This window comes from Gorilla gorilla, chromosome 5, assembly GCF_029281585.2.
Source record: "Gorilla gorilla gorilla isolate KB3781 chromosome 5, NHGRI_mGorGor1-v2.1_pri, whole genome shotgun sequence".
NCBI lineage: Eukaryota > Metazoa > Chordata > Mammalia > Primates > Hominidae > Gorilla > Gorilla gorilla.
The window spans coordinates 25,470,645-25,494,273 of NC_073229.2; the positions used below are offsets into that span (position 1 = coordinate 25,470,645).

The 23,629-nt window shown below is 44.3% G+C and overlaps 1 protein-coding gene across 1 annotated transcript in view; it reads left to right on the top strand.

Moving 5' to 3' along the window:
- BMP6 (bone morphogenetic protein 6) overlaps positions 1–23,629 on the top strand; it is a 155,528-nt gene that overhangs the window by 119,700 nt on the left and 12,199 nt on the right. Inside the window, exons 3-4 of the mRNA XM_031012563.3 lie at positions 14,561–14,709; positions 15,408–15,605. Coding sequence (XP_030868423.2) covers positions 14,561–14,709; positions 15,408–15,605 — 347 coding nt within the window. The remainder of the gene's footprint in view (positions 1–14,560; positions 14,710–15,407; positions 15,606–23,629) is intronic.

Here is a 23,629-nt window from a genome sequence, read left to right on the forward strand (position 1 = left end):
CATGCTTCCAGACTCCATAAGGGATTTGTCAGCTTTGGTTTTATAAACCAAGTCCAGGTTCCCACTTTTGGTCTTGTGAGTCTATTGATTTCCCAAGAATTTCCAAAGGCTTAAGAATGACTTTGGTTTTTCCTGAATGTATTGATCTGTGTGTGGGTCTGTCACAAATACACACACTGAACTCATAAGCAACATTAATTTGTCCGTGAAAGGTTCATTTTTGTTTTGAAAGCACCGCCAGCATCCAGCCCTTGTGCATATTTAGATCTGTAATGGGGAAACACAGTAGGAGGAAGGACAGATGCATGCTTTGGGACATTTCATGGTATGAACGTACATGCTGATAGTTGTAGGTAATTCATAGCTAGGAGAGCTAAATAATGAGTAAAATATATCCATTGTGGTATCTTTATAATGGTCCACAATTTTGGAACAAAAGGGAAGTTTTCTGATATCTGATTTTCACTCCTAAATAAAAATATATTCAGTGGCTATACTACTGAGGGCCTCTTTTGAAAAGTACATTTTTTGTTGCTAGATTTTTGTCTGTTGATACTTCAGAGATAATTGGTATTCACTGACTCTTTGGAACTGTTTTAGCCATTGATTTTCAGTCTGCCTAATTATTTACTTCATTATATTTCTCTGGTTAGAATAACCTACTGGTATCTTTTTGGCTCAGAAATATATTGGGAATATATGTTTTTCTCCATCCTGCGGGAAAACCTTTACAGTGAAAACCCTAGGCTGGGAGTTAAGTGACTATGGCATTTAAAAAAATTGTTATTTGTTTTAAAAAAGAGAGAGAGAAAGTTAGCAGAACATTTGTAAGGTTTATACTGAACTCCAGCCAAAAAAGAACAGCTGCCCTGTGCTTAGGATGGTGGTGTCATACTTCCTCGAGGCCAGCAGTGAGTTTGGAAAATAAAATCCTGAATGGTCCCAACCTTTGATGACTCTCTATCAAAGCAGAGAGTTGTAGTTTCTTTGCCTTCTAGGATGGGAGCATTTGGCACCTGCGTGTGTTTCGTTGTTGTGCATAGGAAAGGGGAAATTCTGGGAGAACTGGGAGAGTTTCATGCTTTTGAAGGGCTCCAGTTTGGCCAGGAAGAGATTTTCTTTTCTTATCTGTGGGCCAGGAGCCCAGGCCTCCTGCCGCCTCCTAGCGTTCTTCCAGAGGCCTCCAGATTCAGCTGCAGGACTCCTTTCGGGGGAAGGTTTGATCTCCCCATCTGTACCATCTTGGGGTGTCTTGGCTGAAAACAATTCTCCAGGCTTGTGAAGAAATGTATTTGTCTAATCTGTGTTTAAGTGAAATTTGTAGTAGTAGATGGATTAACTCCATTTAACAAGGGTTTGTGTTGCAAAATAGTTGGCCTCCTTGAAAAATTAAAAACAGAGTCAGGGTTTTAAATGCTGAGTCACACACTCAGCTGGGGTGGCAGAAGTTGTGTGTCGGCCTTCTGATATTAAAGACAGTTAGGAAGCCTGACCCAGGGAGGGTCAGGGAAGATTCTTGCAAGATGGGCTTTTGCTGTGAACTCTGCACAAACATGTTCCTTTGACTGAAAAGAAATGACGGGACCAGGTAAGTTTAAAAAGAAAAAAGGTGGCTGCTTGAATAGACGGTACTTTTAGTAAGAACAAGCAAACACTTGATACTTTACTCAAAAGTTGAGAATAAGCCCTTAGATGGAGTCTAAGTCATGGAAGATTTGATTGAAGCAACTCGTAGATTAGAATGGAATCAGCAACCTAATAGGGAAACAGTTTTTGCAAAAATTACATTGGCAAGGGAAATCTGACTTAACTGACTCCATCTTGCTTCTACTTGGCTAAATTGCTCTTGCTCATTCTTGTGCAGAGGCCATAGTGGTCCTTTCCTTGAACGGATCCCCTTCATGTTTAAAAATTGAAACTATATTTGTAAAGAGGTCACAAGGTTAGAATTATGGTAGGGGGTCAAGCTTTGCTAAAGAATAGGCATAAACAGTGACTTGCCATTGATCAGCTTACTTGTCTATAAGTTGCTGACTGCCCCAGAATCATGTAACTGGGGTTCACAAAGTGTATGACTTCCCCAACTACACCTGTAGATAACATCACTATTGTGAAAGCTAAAGAACTTGTCTTTGAGATATTTTTCAGAGTTAGCATTTCAGCAGACCACGAGATACCACCTGGTCCTGAGATTCCTTCCTAGGAACTGACTCAGCTATGTGAAGACAGTTTTAGACACCCCTGTGATTTCATCCTCGGTCAATCAGTGATTTCAGTTCCCCAGCTCCCTGCCTGTCAAAGTACCCTAAAAACCCTAGTCTCCAAATTCTCGGGGAGGCATATTTGAGAAATACCTCCTGTCGTACTAGTTGGCTGGTCCTATGATTATTAACCTCTTTCTTTGCTGTAATACCTGCTGTTTTCAGTGCATTGGCTTTTCTGGGCAGTGGGCAAGAAGAACCCATCAGGCTGCAACAATAGTCTGCATCATTAAGCTTGAGTAACACATGATGCCTTTGCGCTTTATTTATTTTTAGAAGTTTACTTCATGGTATTGCTTGGTGTTTAAAAGATGACTTTGGTGTTAAAATTTGGTGTTACAAATCATTGTGTCCTTGTGATGATGCAGGTAAAAAAAATTGCATTTATATAGTAGTTACAGTTTGGAAAAGGCCTTCTCTTATATTTTCTCATTAGGGTTTTACCATGACCTTATCAGATAGACAGGGCAGGCATGTTATCTTTGAGAGAACAAAGTATGGCACATACGAATTTTGCCAAGACCAAATAATTCCTAAACTATTGTCTGCTGTGCTTCCTAAAAGTCACTTCAATTATGTGGGTACAGTCTCAAGATAAAGACGAAGTACCGGAAAGAGGTAAGCAACCTCCTTATGACACATCCTCACACCTCCATGTCCTTAGGTTTGAAGCAGACATCCCAAGAATGCTTCTGTTTGAATGGCAAATGTTCTCGTAGGTAGTGAAGATCTGTGTCTGTTAGAATTCAGACTCCGGTACTTTGATGTCTAAGGCCTTCCTCCAGAAAACCTTTGCAAAACTTTGTTGATCTCTTGATCAACCACTGGTCTATTAACAGTTTTTCTAGAGGAGGGGAATAGAAGGGAAGAAAGATTGGAATAAATTTACACAAAAATATTATATATTTGTCAGTTTACTTCTTTACTATTTTTTCTGTATTGCATACGTACTAAGCTGACTTCACAACGGGAGTGTAGACTGCTCTGAATGACTTCTGACCTTTCATAGTCACGCATGGTAGCATCATGAGTACATGCTTTTCACAACATGCACTCATGATCTTTGTTCTGTAGCACCTTTATATGAATAGTGACATTTTGAGGTCTTTAGAGAATATCATTTACTTCTATGTTTTTTACTTGGTTAAAGGCATACTTTTACTGTTGTAATTGAATTTTGTATACCTAGAAGTCAAAGAGCATCTCTTGAAAGCCAACCAGAAATTTTAACAGACACGTTCAGTATCTGAACCGTGGTCCTGTTTGGTCCATGAAGATCGGCCACACTTGTCTCTGCTAGTTTTGAAATTCCGTGTTCTGCTCTCTGTGTTTTGGCATTTGCATTGCTCGGCAGTGATGGTCTATATTCTGTGTGTATGATAACTTTTCTTCTCCATGTTGTATCATGGTACAATCTTTTGGGAGACATTTGAAGAATTACCAAATATAAAATTTATGTTCCATTTAAGCAATATGCCAGGTTACTCCTCTGTTTAGAAATAGGCAAGGATGTTTTTTGTCATTTGATTTTAGAGTTTGGTTTATATATTCATCGTAACTTCAGAATCCTTAGGCTTTGAAGAAATGCATCTTAAAATCAAGGAGGGAAATGCTGCTCTATAGTTGGTTTTCATGTTTTTGTTTTTTGTTTGTTTGTTTGTTTGTTTTTGAGGCAGAGTCTCGCTCTGTTGCCCAGGCTGGAGTGCAGTGGTGTGATCTTGGCTCACTGCAAGCTCCGCCTCCCGGGTTCAAGCCATTCTCTTGCCTCAGCCTCCCGAGTAGCTGGGACTACAGGCGCCCGCCACCACGCCCGGCTAATTTTGGTTTTCATGTTTTTAATACATTTTTATTGAAGTTAAAGCTACATATAAAATTTACCATCTTTACTATTTATAAGTGTGTAGTTCAGTGGTAATAAACATATATTCTTCTCTTCCCCCTTCATCCCTCCCTCTTTACTAAAACAGGAAGATTTCCTCAGGCAAGCACAGGAGGCTGCTGTTGGAGTCTCCAGGAACAATCCCAGACTGAATTATTGCTTTAATTTTTGACAGAATTCACAAAATCTTACCTATTTTACAGACAGAATATAATTGTCCCAGGAGAGAAAAGGGTAAAAACACATTTTCCAGAATTTTTAGTTTGGTACTGCACTCTGAACCATTCACAGAGATCGGGAACACAGGAGTAAGCAGAGTTCAGATTTGCACGTTTGAGTCATGGTGTGAGTACCCGAGACGATGTGAGATGTAGAAGTTTTGAGCTCAGCAGAATGAGCTAAACTACAGTAGGAGATTGTTGAGACCATAGGCGAACCACTGAAGTAGGTCACATAGACCAGAAGTGTAAGAATAGAAAACCTAATTGACCCTGTACCATTTATTGAAAATATTATCTTTTTCTCATGTGCTTTAGTGGCAACTTTCTCATAAATTAGGTGACTATATATGTGTGAGTCCATTTTTTGGATCTTCTATTCCATGGGTTAATTTTTCTCTTCTTGCACCAATACTCCACTGTCTTAATTCCTTCAGTTTTATAATAAGGCTTGATATCTGATGTGTAACCTCAAAATTGTTCTTGAGACTTTCTTGGCTTTTAATGGCCCTTCACATTCCCATGTAAATTTTAAAATCAGTTTGTTTCCACAAAAAATAAAAACAAACTTGCTGGGCTTCTGATTGGAATTGTACTAAATCTAGAGATCAATTTGGGAAGGATTTACATCTCACCGATAATGAGTATTTCAGTTCAAGAAAGTGGTATTTACTTAGGCCTTCTTTAATAACTCTCAGTAACATAGTTTTTTGTATGTCTTGAACATTTTTATTAGATTAATTTTAGGTATTGAAGTTTCTGATGCTGTTGTAAATGGTATTAATAGTTTTTTAGAAATTCAGTGCCGAATTGGTTTTTGCTCACATATAGCATACCATTGATTTTAATTTGTATCCAGCAACCTTGCAAAGGAGAAAATCATATAATTTTTCTCCTTTATAATGTTATGTGTCTGCTGTATTAAATGACTTTTAAATGTTAAACTAACCTCATATCCCTGGAACAAGTTCAACTTGTGCTTTATTATTCTTTTTTATATAAGGCTGGATTCAAAGACCATATCTGATAACTTTGCTATCTGGATCACCTATGGGTCTATTTCCACTACCTGTTTGTTCCCTTAATTTTTCCTTGTTTGGTTTTATTTCCTGGCAAGCCTGCTAATTTTCCATTTATGAAATTCTGGACATTAAGAAAAAAGTTCTAGATACTGTTATCTCCTTCCAGACTAGATTCAATGTTCTTCTGTAAGGCAGACAAAATATGGCCAAATCACCTTTTTCTTTTTGTTCCAGGTTAGGCAGGGTTTAAGGATGTATTAAGGCTTACCTGTTTATGGTTTTCCCTTTCTCCTAGAGTTTAGCCCTTTCAACTAAAAGTCTAGGATGCTGGGCACAGCGGCTCACATCTATAAATTCAGCACTTTGAGAGGCCAAGGTGGGAGGATTGCCTGAGCCTAGGGGTTCAAGACTGGCCTGGGAAACATAAAGAGACCCTGTCTCTACAAAAATAAAAATAAAAAAATTAGCCAGGCATGGTGGCTCATGCCTTTAGTCCCAGCTCCTCAGGAGGCTGAGGTAGGAGGATTGCTTGAGCCTGGGAGGTTGAGGCTGCAGTGAGCTATGATTGTACCACTGCACTCTGTGCTGGGCAACAAAGCAAGAACTTGTCTCAAAAAATTTTTTTTAATTTTAAAAATCTTAGAAAAATAAAAAACCATAAAAGTCTGGAATGTTTACAAGAGCCCCTCTTCCTTGGTGGACTCTGTACTCGATTTTTTAGCTCCTCAGCACTGTGATACTGCCAAACCGTCTGCTTTGCTTTTGAGCCTCTAAACAGTTTCTTTCTACTTGTTTTCTCAACTCCTCGTCCCATATAAACACAGCTTAATATCTGGTAAATACCTCAAGTGGAAATGTTGGAGTTCAAGGAGGCCAGGACTTGAAGAGCCAGAGTCCTAGAGGAAAGGGACTGCACAGAAGTGACCCAGGCTTCTATGAGATCACTTTTATGAGCTCATTTCCATGCAGCCCCCTTTTTTTCTGGGACTTTAGCTCTTCTCACGCACTAGCTGCCTTGAATTTTGATTTTCTCCCCAGCCGGTGATACTGCGTAAAGCTCTAGGCCACTACCAATGGCTGCTTGGTGTCTGTGCCTTGTACTAGAAATTATCAAATGCCCTGAAAGGAAAAGGCAGCAGCAAACACAAGGCTCACCTTAATGCATTTCCTTTCTCCCTGCGGTCTTGACCCATCTAGTGTTGCCTTGCTTGGTTGCTCTAAGAGAACTTCAAACAAGTGTGTTTTTTAGTTAATTCAGTATTTTTTTTAGTGGGAATGTTAGTTTGATACATCATGACCAGAAGCTTAAGTCTTTGAAGTATAGTGTGTTTTATCATTTTCATTTGGAAATCTTTTTAATGAATCCCGACAAATGTTGACATTTGATTCAGTAATGAAATGGCATAGTCCTTGGAAACAAGATCGGGACCCAATGCTGATCCATTTCCAGGATGGAGGAGAGTGGTTTCTTTAGAAAAGCATTGCCTATGGACTGATTGCTCTATAAAGTCTGTTGGATTTTCAGTGTTGCCTGCTGAAATGAAGACAAAAGTTCACCCTTTTTAGATACCTGAGACGGGTTTCTTTTTTGAAGAGAAGGGCAAATTTGAGAAAGCCAGGATGGGAAAACACTATTATAGTTTGGGCAGAAGAAAACCAAAGCCTTTTATCCCTGTGCCCAGCCACACCTTTTTCTCTTTCTGTGTCTGGCTTTCACAGGCATGATCCTTAGGGACTCCTGAAATGTTACTGCTGACTTGATAATCTCTGGCTCCCTCTGTGTGGGCCTCGAGAGGCAAGCAGTGAGCTTTTCAGTATTTGTTCCTTTGCCCCTGAGAAAGGGATAATACAAGTGACCCATGGTTCAGGTTATGTAACTGGTTAGTTTCATCTTCCTAGTCAAGGGCATATGACTTATACCTAGAACGGTCTACTTGGGGAGAGAAAAAAAAAAAAAAAGACTGCTCAAGGAGCCATCAGACCTTCTTGTTCCTCAGCCTGTGTTCTGTTCTTGGTAAGGCACAGGGTAGAAGAGAATGTTATGGAGAGGAATTAAAGTTATAAAGAATCATATACACTCAAAAGAATGCTAAAACATTTTATGCTGGCGGGAAGAGCCAGTGGGTGGTGGGCAGGAGACGCTGTTCTTTGGGAACTGCTTATCTACTTGGTAAACATGAAGAGAAAAGAAAATAGGTTTTTATTTCTGGAAACTATGCCTTATATATTTATCATTCATGCCTCGAAACAGATCGCTTTGGTTACGTGTGTCTCCATACTATGTTGTCCAGCTTTGTGGGAGGCAGGCCATGCCGGTGGTTAAGATTACTTTGTAACCCCATAAATAGGTACAACTGCTATATATACCCATAAAAACTAAAAATAAAAAACTTTTTTAAAAGATTACTTTGTAAAACATCTTTAAAAAAAAAAATCAATAGCACTTTTACTGTTTCATTTCCCCACCTTGGACAGGAATGTGGAAATGTAGGGTTGGTGATGAGAACTAAAACATGTAAGATTTGCATGTCACATGTTTAAAAGGTAGCGAGGGCTGGGTGCAGTGGCTCACGCCTGTGATCCCAGCACTTGGGGAGGCCGGGGCAGGCGGGTCATTTGAGGTCGGAAGCTTAAGACCAGCCTGACCAACAGGGTGAACCCCCGTCTCTACTAAAATACAAAACTTAGTCAGGCGTGGTGGCATGCACCTGTAATCTCAGCTACTCAGGAGGCTGAGGCAGGAGAATCACTTGAACCCAGGAGGCGGAGCTTGCAGTGAGCCAAGATCACGCGCTCCAGCCTGGGTGACAGAGCAAGACTCCCTCTCAAAAATAAATAAATAAACAAACAGACAAACTAACTAAATAAAAATAACAGGTGACAAACTCCGCACTTGATCACTAGTGAAGATTAGAGTATACCCCAGTGTATGGAAGCATTGTTGTGTTTATGTGGCCAAAGAGAGCAGACTGGGTAGCCGTCAGTTTGTATAAAGTTTCCATCCTCTTTCCCCCTCTTACCCTGCCTTGGACATATAGAACCAAGACTTCTAATAACACTGATACTTTGGACTCGATCTTGCCTGCAGTTCTGTTTATTAGCCTAATTCGATGACACCCTGAGGGTCATGCCCATCCATAAGACACACTGACTTGTGGAGCAGCCTACATTTGGTTTGCACTGTTTTAGGGAGAGGAGCAAGAAATCTTGAGAGCAGATAGCTTTCAACTCTAAGTTCACAAAACAGGCAGAGGTAGTACTGCTTATATTTCATGGAGAGGTAGTCTGGCTTTAGGTCCTTGGCTCACAAAGTGTGGTTCTTAGACCAGCAGCATCAGCATCACGTGGGAACCTGTTAGAAATGCAGATTCTCAGGCCCCTCCCCAAGCTTACTGAGTCAGAAGCCCTAGGGGTGAGGGGCAGCAATCCGTGTGTTAAGCCCCCGCAGGGAATTCTGATGCAGGCTACACTTGAGAACCACGGATAAAAGAGCACGTACAACACATGAGCCAAACTGCCTGGGTTCAAATTCCAGCTCTGCATTTGCTGGCTGTGTGACCATGTGCAAGCCACTTAATCTCAATCTCTCTCTCTGTCTTTTTTTTTTTTTTTTTTTTTTTTGAGGTGAGTTGTGCTCTGTCGCTCAGGCTGGGATGCAGTGGCACAATCTCAGCTCACTGCAACCTGCACCTCCCAGGCTCAAGAGATCCTCCCACCTCAGCCCATGCCCAGCTAAATTTTTTATTTTTTGTAGGCGCAGGGTTTTGCCATGTTGCCCAGTCTGGTCTCGAACCCCTGGGCTCAAGTGATCTACCTGCCTCAGCCTCCCACAGTGCTGGGATTACAGGTGTGAGCTACTATGCCCTGCCCACTTAATCTCTTTGTGCCTCAGTTTCTTCATCTATAAACCTGTAACAGCATTAATAGTATTTACCTCTTACGGTTGTTGTGAGGCATTAATATACGTGAGAGTACCTAGAACAGTCGCATAGTAAACACCATGTTAAGGTTTGCTATGTTAATATTCTAACAGCAAAGTGACTTATATTGGTTTTTTTAAAGATGAAATAGCCCCTACAGAATCAAGGTGCATTTGATATTTGAAACGTCTCTTCATACCATGCTAGCCATTGGGTGAAAATTGAGTAATATCAAAGACTGTAAAAAAAAAAAATGCAAGTGTAGCCAAATAATGTTCATTCATCTTTGTTACTCAAATTTGTATGTGTACATGTATGCAGCAGTTTACTCTTTTTTGTAGTACTTTATTTTCAAATATATGATGCCTTTTCTATCTTTCTAATGGTAAAAGTTTAAACATAATCTATACTGTACTTTACGTAAGGAAAAAGTAAAAAGCATGAGCTTGACTCCTTAATTTTCTAAAATGAAAATGTATTTTACTTTCATTCTATTTGAAAAATGAATTTTTCTTATTGCAGAAAGTCAGTTCCTCCATGTATGAATGTTGTTTTGTATTTTAATTTAACATCAAGTCCAGACGTACAAATGCAAAGGAATGTGTTATGGAGAAATAAAGAACAAGACCACAGAATCACCTTACTGAGTATTTCATAAATCTGCTTACTTTGAATATATAAATGCCAGTTTATCAAGAGCATTTTTCTATCAAAATGGTTAGTAGTAAACACTGTTGTACTTTGACCCCGGCATTGTGACCTTGATGGGTGTGTGGTTTGTCAGGAAAGGGTCGAAGCCTGTCCACCAGGAGCTCAGGCACCTCCTGCCCTTGTCCGAGGGCAAAGGAGAGAAAGGCCTGCTGTATTTTGGCAATGGTGCTCTCTGTCTGTCAGCCCAGTGGTGTATCACTGATGTGAGCATGTGCCTTGGAGGCTGTGTGATGGGAGGGATATGCAGGGATAAATCTTGCCCACAAACACCAATTCTACTAGTCTTTATGAGTGGCTTTCTGATTCATCAACTCTAAAGCCAGGGTGAATTTTTGAAATTTTCCAGAAATATCTTACTAGCTTATTAATTTGTTAAGAACCTCATTTGCCCAGGATGACCACAATATGAGGAATATCATGCTCTGAGGTTGGAATAACATTGAGAAGAGTAACACTGTTACATCCTTGAAGATTGGAAGTGTATTCATCATGCAAATGTAGGGTCTCAGTTAGTTGAGAACAAAATAGTCAATAACTGCATTAAAAATTATCTTCCCTTGTTTCAAGATTTTCTTTCATGGTTTGCCAACTTGAGAGTATGTCACCTCAGTAGGAAGGTCCAAGTAATCTAGGCATGGTGATGATTTTGGCCAGTCTCTAGGATTCTTTATCAGTGACACACATTTTAGGTGAGAACATCTCTTCTGAACTCTGCCAAAGTGAGATTTAGAAGGGAAAGCTTATTTTTCACGTGGCAAAATCAGATGCATCTTCTTCGAGGCTACACTTTTACAGTCCGCAGACTAGGAAGGCCACGTATCCCTGAGGAAACAGTACATGTGGGTCAGACCAGAACCGTTTTAGTGATTTGTCATCAACAGCATCTCTTCAATATCTGAGTTGTTGGAAGCTTTGAGGGTGAGCCCATAAAGTTGTGTCTTAAAGCTTCATTCCTTTTTCAAGTTCCTCTCCCTGGTGGTGTGAACATATTAGTGATGTTCTCATGCTGGGCACAGCATATTCTGCTTGGAAGGAGCAGAGCAAGATTGGGAGGGTCACTGGGGCTCCACCACAATGCCACCATCTACAGCTGACACCAACCACCTCGGGCGCCTTCCTGCACGCACTCTCATACCTACCTGACCCTGATGGGGGAGGCCCACTGGTGATCGATTTATTTATTTATTTAGACAGGGTCTCACTCTGTCGTCCAGGCTGGAGTGCAGAGGTGCAATCATGGCTCACTGCAGCCTCCACTTCCCTGGACTCAGGTGATCCTCTCGCCTCAGCTTCCCGAGTAGTTGGGACTACAGGAGTGCACTATCATGCCTGGCAAATTTTTGTATTTTTTTGTAGAGGTAGGGTTTCGCCATGTTTCCCAGGCTGGTCTCAAATTTCTGGCCTCCAGCGATCCTCCCGCCTCAGCCTCCCAAAGTTCTAGTATTACAGGCATGAGCCACCACACCCAGCCTTCCCAACTGGTGATTTTTAACCTGTGTCTGTCCTGTGTATCTTATTGTATTTTCTGTATCCAGCTGACTTTAGCATTTGTATGTGGTAGATTTTGGTCCCTTACTTTATTCTGAGCCCTTGGACAGTACTTTCAGCCTCTGCCCTGTCTGCTTCATGACTCTACTTTTTAGATATGTGACGGCTAAGGACCTGGGCCCTAATTAAATTCCATTTGCCCCACTTAACAGCCATGTGCCCTTGAGACTCTCTCTGGGGGCTCAGCTGTAGAAGAGACGACATAGGTCCTGCCTTTTCTGGCTGTCCTGAGGAATAAAGGCTGTTGACACAGTCAATATTCGCTGTTCCTCTGTCCCACTTGGCCCAATCATCTTAAGTCCATGCTCTGCCTCACTTCCCTTCCAAAGGCCCCGAGCATCCTAGATCTAAACATTGAAGTCCAAGCCTTCCTCGCTGCCATAGGACCACATAGAGTTTTCATCTTTCAAGGCTCGGCCACTAGATTGCACTTGTTGACCTCACAAGCTTCTTAAGCAGTGAGAACAGTCAGTGTTCTCATTGTACGATTACAAAAGTGTGCCACAGAACAACGCAAATTCATGGGGCCCCAGAGTGACTCGGTAGCAGAGTCGGGATGGAAACTGGGCTCTCCACATCCACGAACCTTCACTGACCCCATAGGCGCAATTGCTTCATGTCATGACGGGTAATCCTCATCTTCCGCCTTTGCCCCAAGTTTAACTTTTGATTCATGTTCTCCCTCTTTAATTCATTCCTTCTCTTTCTGCTCTTCTCTGTTTTCCTCCTCCTCCTTGGATGATGTGCGTCTGTCTCATTCCCCACATTCTCTTGGACGAGGCTGCCATTTTCTTTATCACAAACCCTGATCTTTAAAAATAAAAGCTCATTCTGCCAGCTGTGCTACCCTCACGCTTTGAACTGTATTTCTCTGTATCCTTATTATAAGTCTTTAAAATGTAGGTGCCTAATCTAGTCATCAGAAGTAACTCGGCATGTGCTCACGGGCCCCGCCTTGAGGGCAGCCTTACCCCCGAGATTCCCACTGGGTCTTGGTGCTAGAGAGTGCCAGCCACATTCTGCCCGTGACACCGATGTGTGCTGTGCTTCCTCTGGGACCGGGGCTACTTTCCCACAGTGCTGTCTGTACTGTCTGTGTTATTGCTGGATAAGGGTCTTCTGTGACCTTCCAGAACAGAATTGATGTCCTCTTACATCTGACTTCAAAGCCTTGGCCTTCCAATCTCTGCTTGCTGTTTTCCATGGACACCCCCCCCACCCCGCCAATCTCCCTGCTCACAGTTGTTACCTCAGTGATGGGGGGTAATTTGTCAACAGGGGATGTGACGCATCCACATCAGAGAGAGCTTTCAACTGGGCAGGCCAGAAGTGGCCTCCCGCAGACTCTGTTAAGCAGCTGAGTAAATGACTTTTAACTGTGCCTACTGTTTATACTTGGAAAAGACGACAATAGAGTTCCCTTCTCACTTTAAGTGGCCATGGAGGCAGGAGAAACTGTTCACTCCTCCTCTGAGAAATCTAACCATTTGAACTTGATGTTTCACCGGCCTCATAAGTATTTGATGGATTAGAGATGAAGTTCATTCATTCATCACAGGTCGTCTTTGGTAATCATCTCAATGAGACAGTATGTTATTATGGAAAGCTCTTTGAATCCCAAACTCGGTCCTGTTTTTTCACTTGCTAGCTTGAGATCTTGACCACATATGATGGTAGCCTTGTGTCTGAGTCTCAGGTTCCCCAGCTGTAAGGTGGAGACCGTGACACTCTGCCTGGCTTTTAGGATTGGTGTAAGGACCAAACAAAGAGAAGTACATGAAAGCACTTTGTAACTTATGTAAATGTATGCTCATCTTAAACTTAGTATTTAATTTTAGTCGTTTTTCTATCTCTGTAAGATATTGCAGCAAAATATTTCCAATACCAGGAGCTTTGAGTCTTTCCATGGCGAAAATATAGCCCTCCCTGTCATGGGAATCCCAGGCCATCTCATTCTAGTGGCCATGGGATGGATACGCAGATTCAGATTGTCCCTAAAGCACACAAAGATGACTGTCTCCTGGCACTGACCTATCATAAAATGCAGGTGAGCAGAAGGAGACCCTCACACCGTCATCCCACAGCCCCTAGATTATGTTAGTTCAAAACTGTGAAAAATGTCAGTCTTCCCTGAAGGGCCTAATGGAAGGAATGGATTCTCTGACTTTGCCTCAAAGAACCCCAGCTGTAGCTCACCACTGTGCTGGGATGAACTTTAAAATCACTCAGCATCCACCCTCGGCTACACAGTCCATATGGGGAAGGACTGGGTACTCACTGCAGACCATTCAGAGGCCTTAATTAAAATAGTAGATGATTACTTAGGCATGTGATGTGGCTTCTTGTTTCTCCTTATTTCATAGGAACAAACGAGAAGATTTCCAGTCCCAATTTCAAAACAAGAAAAAATGAGCAAAGCCCAGTTTATAAATGCTCATATGGATCCTGATTTTTATCTTTCCTCAATCCTGTTTCTCGCTGTCTCCTACTTTCCCTGTTTTTAGAGCTTATTAGCCATAAAGTAAGCTAGTCACTAATAGTATCATAAATAAATTTTTAAAACATAATAGAAGTATTAAAATGTAAATGCCACTGCACTACAGCCTAGGTGACAGAGTGAGACCCAGTCTCAAAAAAAAAAAAAAATAAATAAAGTTTTTAAAAAAATCATTTATTTGTAATTTATCCTAATTCGCAAAAAGATCTGTCATAAGCAGCACTAGCAAGATTTTTGGTAAAGTTGAGAGGGTCTGCCTGTGTCCGGGTGAAAGCTGATTTCTATGAAGCGCCTTATCAGATGTACCTGTCTCTCGTAATTGTGTCATGCCTGTGTCCTGGGTGGTACCACGCCTTTCAGAGCTATGGCAAGTCACTGTGCTTGTGCCTCACAGGTAGATGTGATCTGACTCGGGCATTTTTTATCCTGACGCTGAGACAGGAAAGAGTGGGAAGGAGCTTCAGGCAGTGCGCTATTTACCAGGCCATTTTTTCTTTCTTTCAGAGACTCTGACCTGTTTTTGTTGGACACCCGTGTAGTATGGGCCTCAGAAGAAGGCTGGCTGGAATTTGACATCACAGCCACTAGCAATCTGTGGGTTGTGACTCCACAGCATAACATGGGGCTTCAGCTGAGCGTGGTGACAAGGGATGGTAAGTTATTATCCGCAAGCCTCCAATGTCCAGCAAGTCATCAGTTTCACGCATTTCCCTTACAGCAGTTGTGATAGAAACGTGGGCAACAGTCAAGTCCTCAGCTTCAGGATGGCCTCATTTACTGATCCCCCATGACTTGCATTGAGAACCAAAACCTTTCCCGGAGGCCTCCTAGACAGGAATCGAAAACAGGCTCGGGCAACTTGGAGACAGGAGAGTGGTAATGTTTCCAAGAGGATGGCGATGGGAGGACAGCTTTTCTAGGCAGAGGCAGGTTGCGGGGGATGCAGCGAGTAAGAGAGAGGCAGGCGCATCTGTTTAAATCCTGACGGATGAACAGGTTTGCAGTACCCACTCCTCCTGCAGCATCAGAGCCAGCAGCTTGAGGTCCCCACTGCTGATCTGTCCACCAGGGAGGGCAGGGTAACTGCAGATTCATAATCTAGCAGAAACAGGAGAGCCCAGGAGTTCACGCCACTCCTTCATGTGATTCTGAAACTTTGAAAGGAGTGCTTTGATTCTGCCAAAAGATGCCATCCCATGGGTGCCAGGCAAGGTTTGGGGATACATGATCTTCTTCACACTCGTTCTTAATTATTAGCACTTGGGAAACTAGGAAGTATCCCTTAACTGTTGTAGCTACAGGAATAAGTTTCTGTGGAATAAAGAGATGCATGCTTTGATTTGCATTAAAGGAGTCCACGTCCACCCCCGAGCCGCGGGCCTGGTGGGCAGAGACGGCCCTTACGACAAGCAGCCCTTCATGGTGGCTTTCTTCAAAGTGAGTGAGGTCCACGTGCGCACCACCAGGTCAGCCTCCAGCCGGCGCCGACAACAGAGTCGTAATCGCTCTACCCAGTCCCAGGACGTGGCGCGGGTCTCCAGTGCTTCAGGTGGGTTTGTGGGCAGCCTGTGTTTCCAGAAAGCCTTGTTGGCCTCAGTGAGAACAAAAGTTGTGTCCACAGTCTCAGATGTTGAGCAGCTTCTGCACAGCAAATCCAAAGGCAAGTAGGTGTCATATGCATGATGGTACCTTGTACAGTCGCAGAACATCTGCGTGGGTTCTGAGGGCCCTCAGCGTGGAACACTTGTTACCTGAAGACTCAGGCTGCCCGCATCATGACTGCCTGTTGATCCAGACAAGCATCTTTCTGTTTGGTTACATTTCTCCAACTCTTTTTTAAATTCCCATCGAAACCCTGGGAGCACCTAGATTCTTTCTTCTAGTTGCGTTATGCTGGGGGGTTATGATGTGCAAGCCAACTTGGTACCCTTGTGTAATATGAACTTGTATTTGTCAGTGCTCTTGGCTGGAAGGGAAGGAAGGTCAACTCAGCCCTCTAGGATGGATTTCGTTGGCTCATTTAATGGAGAGGTTCAGGGTTTTTTGTTGTTGTTGTTTGTTTTTGGGAGACAGAGTCTCCCTCTGTCGCCCAGGCTGGAGTGCAGTGGCACGATCTCAGCTCACTGCAAGCTCTGCCTCCTGGGTTCATGCCATTCTTCTGCCTCAGCCTCCCGAGTAGCTGGGACTACAAGTGCCTGCCACCACGCCTGGCTAATTTTTTGTATTTTTAGTAGAGACAGGATTTCACCATGTTGACCAGGATGGTCTCGATCTCCTGACCTCGTGATCCGCCCACCTTGGCCTCCCAAAGTGCTGGGATTACAGGCGTGAGCCACTGTGCCTGGCCAGGGGTTCTGTCTTTAGGCATGGCTGGATCCATGGGCTCAGATGATAATCAGGAATCTCTCTCTTTTTCTGTTTTTCTATTTTTCTTTGTTGGTGGAATTCTTAGTAAAACTATCTCTATATGGTGGCCAGGAAGGCAACCAGTGGTTCCAGGATTTTTGTTACCCTTGGCAACCTCAACCTCAGACAGAGCCCTTCTTCAGCAGAAATCCAGGGCACGACTCCGGTTGGCTTGGCTGGGGTTGCATCCTCCACCCTGAAGCACACTGCTGGGTGGGGAGTGCTCTGATTGGCCAGACCTGAACTGTGTGCTCACCCGGGAGCTAAGGAATAAGGTGAGTCCCATTCTGCTCAGAACAGACACATTCAAAGGGCAAGAAAGAGAAACCAGCTCTGCTACCTGAGTGTCAGCTGAGTGGTCCTTCAGAAATGTTCTCCCTGGCAGGGTGCAGTGGCTCATGCCTATAATCCTCACACTATGGGAGGCTGAGGCGGGCGGATTACTTGAGGTTGGGAGTTCGAGACCAGCCTGGCCAACGTGGTGAAACCCCATCCCTACTAAAAATACAAAAAATTAGCTGGGTGTGGTGGCATGTGCCTGTAATCCCAGCTACTCGGGAGGCTGAAGCAGGAGAATCACTTGAACCCAGGAGGTGGAGGTTGCAGTGAGCCAAGATTAAGATTATGCCTGAGTGACAGAGCGAGACTCCATCGGAAAAAAAAAAAGTTCTTCCCAGTGTGTTTTTAGGAAGTGGCATGGAAGTCCACCCATGGAAGCCCAGAGGAAGGGAGAGTGGATGTTCCCTCCCCACAGCCAGTCCCATAGCTAGTTAGGATTGAATGGAAACCCAGACACTTCTGACTCTAATGCCGGTGCTTGCAAATTCTGGGGTCCTTTGGCTATTTAAATAGCTTGAGAATCAACCTTAAAGGTGAAGATTGGCAGTGGGATTTGCAGTCAGAGAACTTGTTTCCCTGGTTGCTGCCATGTGATTATGGACACATTTAATCTGTTTCAGCTTCCATTTACTCATCTGTAAGATGGGGATGATGAATGCCTTGCAGATTTGCTGGAATTAAATGAAAAGCATCAAAATCTGGCTCATAATAGCACTCCAAGATTATTTATATGCCATTGTAGGAAGTAGGTTCTCAGGGCATATGTTGGGATCCCTGGAAAACAAGTAAAATAATTCTGGAAGATGCATTAATTCTTCCAGGTAATTGTACAGAAATGTCATTTTTGGTGGCCAAACATGTTGGGAAGAGTTAATGCAACTTCCCAAAGTACCTATTTCTTCTTTGGGAAGCAGTGTCTCCATTTTGGGTTCCGACTTAAATCAACCGTCTATTTTACCAGTGACTTGGATGTGGAGCTTGAGGATCCACCACCCAGTGTGATGTGACATTTTGCTTCTTGTCATCCTGGTGTTTCTCGGAAGCATTGCTCACAGCATAGGTGTTCCTGTATTCACCACTAGAAACAGGGTTGGGGTTTTTGAAAAAGAGGAGAAATGCTTGCTTTCCTTTATTCACTTCAGAGGCAGCCTGCTGAAGAGAGTTAATAATCTCAGTGTTTTCCTTCGGGCTATGATGATGAAGTCTGCCAGTGGTAGGCTTCAATTTATTAATGAACTGTGGTCAGTTTGGTACTGGGACCTCAGACACAGAGGCATCTCTTGAAATGTTGATTGCTTTTTAAAATTAAAATTTCACTTGATTTTATTCAGGACCCCCCTACCCAATGCACACACTAATGTTTTTAAATTGAGAAAAGATGTTGTGTCTGATTTTGATTTTAGCAATATCAACCAATTATTATTTTCCAAGTCCCTTTCAACTTTTTTCAATTTGATGAGTTTAAATTAAATATGGATATTCAAGTTGATCTAATTGGTAATAGGTGCAAATATCTCTGTTTTTCAGTGGTCTCCCCCCGCCCACCTCCCAAGCCAGTACTTCCAAATTTGCTTTGTCCCTTTCAGTAGTACAAAGGCAAAAGGGTTCATACGAAATCTCTCCGGTCTCACCTATTTAAAGGCCCCCAAGAAAGAATGACGATGAAGGATGCTCCCTCCTTCTCATTCTCTTCAAAGATCCTCTAAGTGATCTGGGAAATTGCTCATGTCTGGCCCACTGAAGCGCTTCTTTATATTTTTGGCTCTTTCTTCCTTATCTATTCTTCCATTAATGGGAGTGGGCATGCTGAGGAAGAGATTCCCAGAAAAGATTTCCAGAGAGATGGCCTGCTACCTGGAGAAATGGCCTGTCTGGTGTTCCTCTCCCTCGGGGTCTCTGTGAGGCCAGATGTTGCTGGGCCTTCATGAACCAGGTAGACGTTACAGTAACAGAAAAGTGGTGTACTCTGGCGTGACTGCAGGCAGACTTTCTGCTTGTGAATCTTTTGGAAGTTGGAAGGAAAAGATTGCATTGTCTCTGCTGCCCCCTTCTTCCATGGCGTGCTCCCAGGGAGTTGATAGTTCTCCACCAAAACAACCACCACCAGAAGCAGCCCACCAGGGATCGTCCTACATCTGGGTAAAGAAGTTAGCATTCATTCATCAAATTGCCTGTCATCAGGGTGAAACGTGGCAAGAAAATAAGAGGCTATTTTTGGAATTGTGCTGTCAGTGCCTGAGACGGCAAGACTAGTGCACAGCAGGCGAGAGGCCAGGAGCCCCACCACCCACCAAAATCTACTCAAACATTTGTACTTGGCTTTCAAGCTGGACTTTCCAAACATGTGCACTGGATAGTGGCTTGGATCGACGTCTCCCTGGATGGCTTTCACTTGCCCTTGCTTCTCTGCAGCTGGCTGCTCTAAATGAAGGCTGGATGTTGGCTCTGTTACACTTCTCCAGGGGCTTGGATAGCCTCTGCATGGTATCATTTATTGTTTTTACACATGTTTGACTAGTCCTGGTCCTAGCCGTCCTTGCCCCATTGGGGATTTTAACCAATCTACCAATTCTTTTTCAGCCTCCATTTCTTACCAGCCTGCTGCTCATGCAACACCTGTCCTCAGGTTCTGTAGCTCCAGTTTGGTGGTCTCCTTCTACTTGTTATCATTCACCCTCTTTTATGGTAGCTCTCACTTGGGGTTCACTATTTTATCTTCTGGGGGACTGTGATACCACTTGGCCAATCCATGACAAGGTCCATGAACAAATGGCCTTGAAGTTCCATTGGGTGATTGTAAATTTTCATTTGGCTAATTTTCCGGATCTTTCCAAGACCTCTTTTGAGAGGGTGTAGCTAAAGCAATTTCAGGTCAGCTGGTAAGTCTGAAGTCTGCTCTGCTGCTGCTGCTGCTGCTGCTATGAGGCAGAATTGGTCTTTGTTTTGATAGATGAGTTTGGAAACATTATCTGCACTTTAATGATCCATGTGAAATTGGAGTAGTCTCTTTCAGTCTTGATGTTTATGTTGTCACTACCCAGCTCTGCCAACCATCTATGACCCAGCAGCCTCTTGAGACCGTGTCTGTCCTTTGGAATGAGTCTGCCATGGCATCAATGCCACCTATTAGCATTTCTTTTTTGTTTGTTTGTTTTTAAGACAGTTTCACTCTTGTTGGCCAGACTGGAGTGCAATGGTGCCGTCTCAGCTCACTGCAACCTCCTCCTCCCGGGTTCAAGCGACTCTCCTGCCTCAGCCTCCCAAGTAGCTGGGATCACAGGCATGCACCACCACTCCTGGATAATTTTGTATTTTTTTAGTAGAGACGGCGTTTCACCATGTTGGTCAGGCTGGTCTGAAACTGCTGACCTCAAGTGATCCACTTGCCTTAGCCTCCCAAAGTGTTGGGATTACAGGTATGAGCCACCGCACCCGGCCAGCATTTCTTAGAGTAAGTTCTCCTTCCCTCCTTTTCCCACCCCCAAACATGTATCTTTAAGGACCTTGGGGGAAATTGTGGCTCTAGTACATTCAGGGATACTGCTGACCTTCTTCTTGATAGTTTATATCTTCTGTCCTTTAAGCTTCCCGGTTGGGACTATTCAATAGGCTTTCAGCATAAATTAACCAGGAGTCATCTCTTGCAAAACAGCTGTTTGAGTAGTTTATTATAACTGTGCAATCTTTTGCTATACATTTCAAGGAAATCCAGTCCAGACTGGGGGTCTCATTGTTACAGTGTCCTCACTACTTCACCATTGGCTTCCATGGATTGGGGATAGCCAGAGCTGACTGGGTCGGTCCACCATGGACATTCAAAGCTTGGGAAGAATAGACACAGGTCAAGACTGTGAACTAGCAGTTTCTAGTTCTCCAGGAAAGTTGGGAATTGTGATTTGTCATTGTGATCTTAAACTTTTAGGGCCTGCAGCTTGGCTTGCAGATGTCTTGGTTAAGTAGAGTTTGGTTCAGGCTTCCTATATGAAATCAAACCTTAATTCTCCATAGACATGGAGGACAGTCATGGCAAATAGTGATCTAAAAGTTAGAATCACCAAAAAAAAAAGTTAGAATCAAAAGCTTCACTTCTATCATGCGCAACTCTTGTTCGAGGATAATGGCTATCGAAGAGTGGAACAGACTGGAAAGTTCCCTTCTACCTCCTCCCAAGGTTCACTCCTTGCAAATGTGCAAATGACAACAATTCTAAAAGGCAATAAGAAGAGGCTTATGCAGGTACCGTGAGATGCCTAAGTCATTCCCAATCATTGCCAACCCTGGGAGGGCACTGGGGCCAGGAGACTCAGTCTAGAAAGTGGCAGAGAGTATAGAAGGTGCTTAGAGCACAGAGGGTCTTAGAGCTAAGTTTTTAAAGGAAATCTTTGTCTATTTGTAGGACAGTTCCATATTCTTTTAGAATCAAGACAAAGGCTGAAAAAAGACCAAAGTCCCACCCAGATTAAATGGGGCCTTATGAGATCCTGAAATCTCCTGGAGCAACCAAAAAATAGGGCCTCACTGTTGCTTCTCAATGTTGACCATCCAAATTATAAACAAAATCTAGACTCTGATCAAACTGTCCACCCCCACCCCAGCCCTATCAACTGTTAGGAGATTATTGACACCAGAAATCAAAACCCCAGTGTGGTCCCTGGCCTCCTGTAGTGTCAGTGACACAAGGAGCTGGCACCTGCTGCGCGTTCCTCAATGGCTGTATTGATTCTGCTGGGCGAGTGGGAGCGAGAGGCTTGTTTTGGATAAGATGGGGCTGATAAGGCCCAGAGATATGGAAAGAGCGGCCAGGCCCATGAAGACAGAGGTGCCACTTTAACGGCCTCTATGTGGCCCTCACCCTTGTCATTCTAGGAGAGAAGGAAAATTAAAGTAGTGAATTTTCCCTCTAAAAAACAAGTTTCCTTTGGGAAGAGTCTGTAGCCTGAGCTCAGGAAAGCTGGGAAATACACGTGGAGCATGCCGCTTTGTCCAGTCCCCTGCCATGCTGGTATTTTCTTGGCTCTGTGTGACCTGCTGAGCGGGGACACCCGGCTGAGCTGGCAGGGCCTGCGGGGTCAGCCCAGGGCAGCCGAGTGGCCCCTCTGCAGAAGCCCTGGTGAGGAGACGACTCCCTGCCCACCTCTCTCCCTCTCCCTCCTTCTCACCTGCTTTCTGTGGTGTCCCTGACATTCTCTCTCCCATGCCTTTGTTTCCCTTCTCCCTGTCTTGCCCTTTGTTTCGCTGTCCTCCTCTACTGAAGTTGCAAAGCGCAGCAGGCAGGGTCACTGGGACCCAGGCTGGCTCTGGCTGCCGTGACTCAGGCGCACCTGCCCTGGGAGTCCACAGGCTTGCTGCAGCGCCCTAGCCCCGTCAGGCTCACAGCAGCAGCTGCGTGGTGGCCCTCCAGCCCTGCGGTGCAGCCTCCCCGCACAATGCCTGCCTGAGAGTCAGGATGGTGGCTGCGCCCTTCCCTTCTCCTCTGGGTCTCATACCTATGGGCCTCTCCTGGCCTCCAGTGCCAGGGAAGCCTGCCTGTCACTGGCCCGTCATGGCATATAGGGATTGAGCTTCAGAGCTAACCAACAGTGGGCTCCTTTGCACTTTGCTGTGTGCGTGGCTCTTCAGGAGGGCCAGACAAAAAGGAGGCTGGATGGAATTAACCCAGATGTTATGCTTAGTGTGGGGTATGACCCCTGCATTGGGGGTATAGGCAATGTGTACAGTGCATGTGCCGGTGCCTGGGGACATGGCTTCTGTGAGGAAGTCCCAGCCCAGCTAGCCGCCTTCTGTTGGGGCCAAGGGTGCCCTGTCCTCACTGCACTGGATGAGAGAGCTATTCTGCAGTTTTCAGTTTGCCTTGGGACGATTAGGATGCCCTGCCCCATCACTGTCACCTGGGCCCCAGCAGCCTTCCCATTTGTTTTCTCCTGTAGATGGAATGTCTCCTCAGTCATCACAGGGGAGACCAGGACTTAAGGTCGGGGAGCAGAGGCTGTCAGCAAGGAAGCTTATTGTCAGGGCCAAGGCCCAGCAACTGAGATGAGAACTCCCCACCAGAACTGAGCAGACTGTAGTAGCTCAGCAGAGCCTGTGTGGAACGTGCACCTGCAACAGGAGGAGCAGGGGCAGGAAGATGCTAGAGGACAGAGAAAGGGGATCAGCCAGAGGCGTGTGTGCTGGGAGCTGCAGCATGTACCCCTGATGGCCCCCAGGAAGGGAGCTATGCCCCCTCCACCACCACCCTCAGAACAGGACTCTCAGATGTGAAAGCTCAGTTGTGTCTCAGGGACAAGAAGACTCCATCACTGTGTCCTCCCTCCCATCTGCTGGACTCCAGAAAAATGCACCTCCATATGGCTCCTTTCAAGTTAGCCCCCAACCCCTCCCAGGTATACTGGCCCCCAGGTAACCTGGAGGAATGACAGATAATGAAAGACACACCTGGGGCTTGGGAGAGGGATTTCAGAGCCATGGCTGGACCTGATGCTTTATTCCGAGATGAATTCTGGATTGGAACACCCCGGTCTCTTATGGTAGAAAATGGCAGGTACTTCCACATGGTCCCGCCATCGGGAATGGATGGGACACTTCTGCCTGTTTCTCTACCACTGATTTCATCGTGCAGAAGGCCTAAATGAGATGCAAGCCTTCCTTTGGCAAAGTATTGGAAAAATGAAGGCAACGTATTGGAAACATAAAGGCTTCATAAAGGACACGCTTTGGGCACCACAGCTGGGACCTCTCTGCCCAACTCTGTTCTCCTTCTGAGGGGGACGGTGCCTGTCTCTGCCACCTTCTTTTCCACTACAGATCATGGAGAGTCTTGCTGAAGAA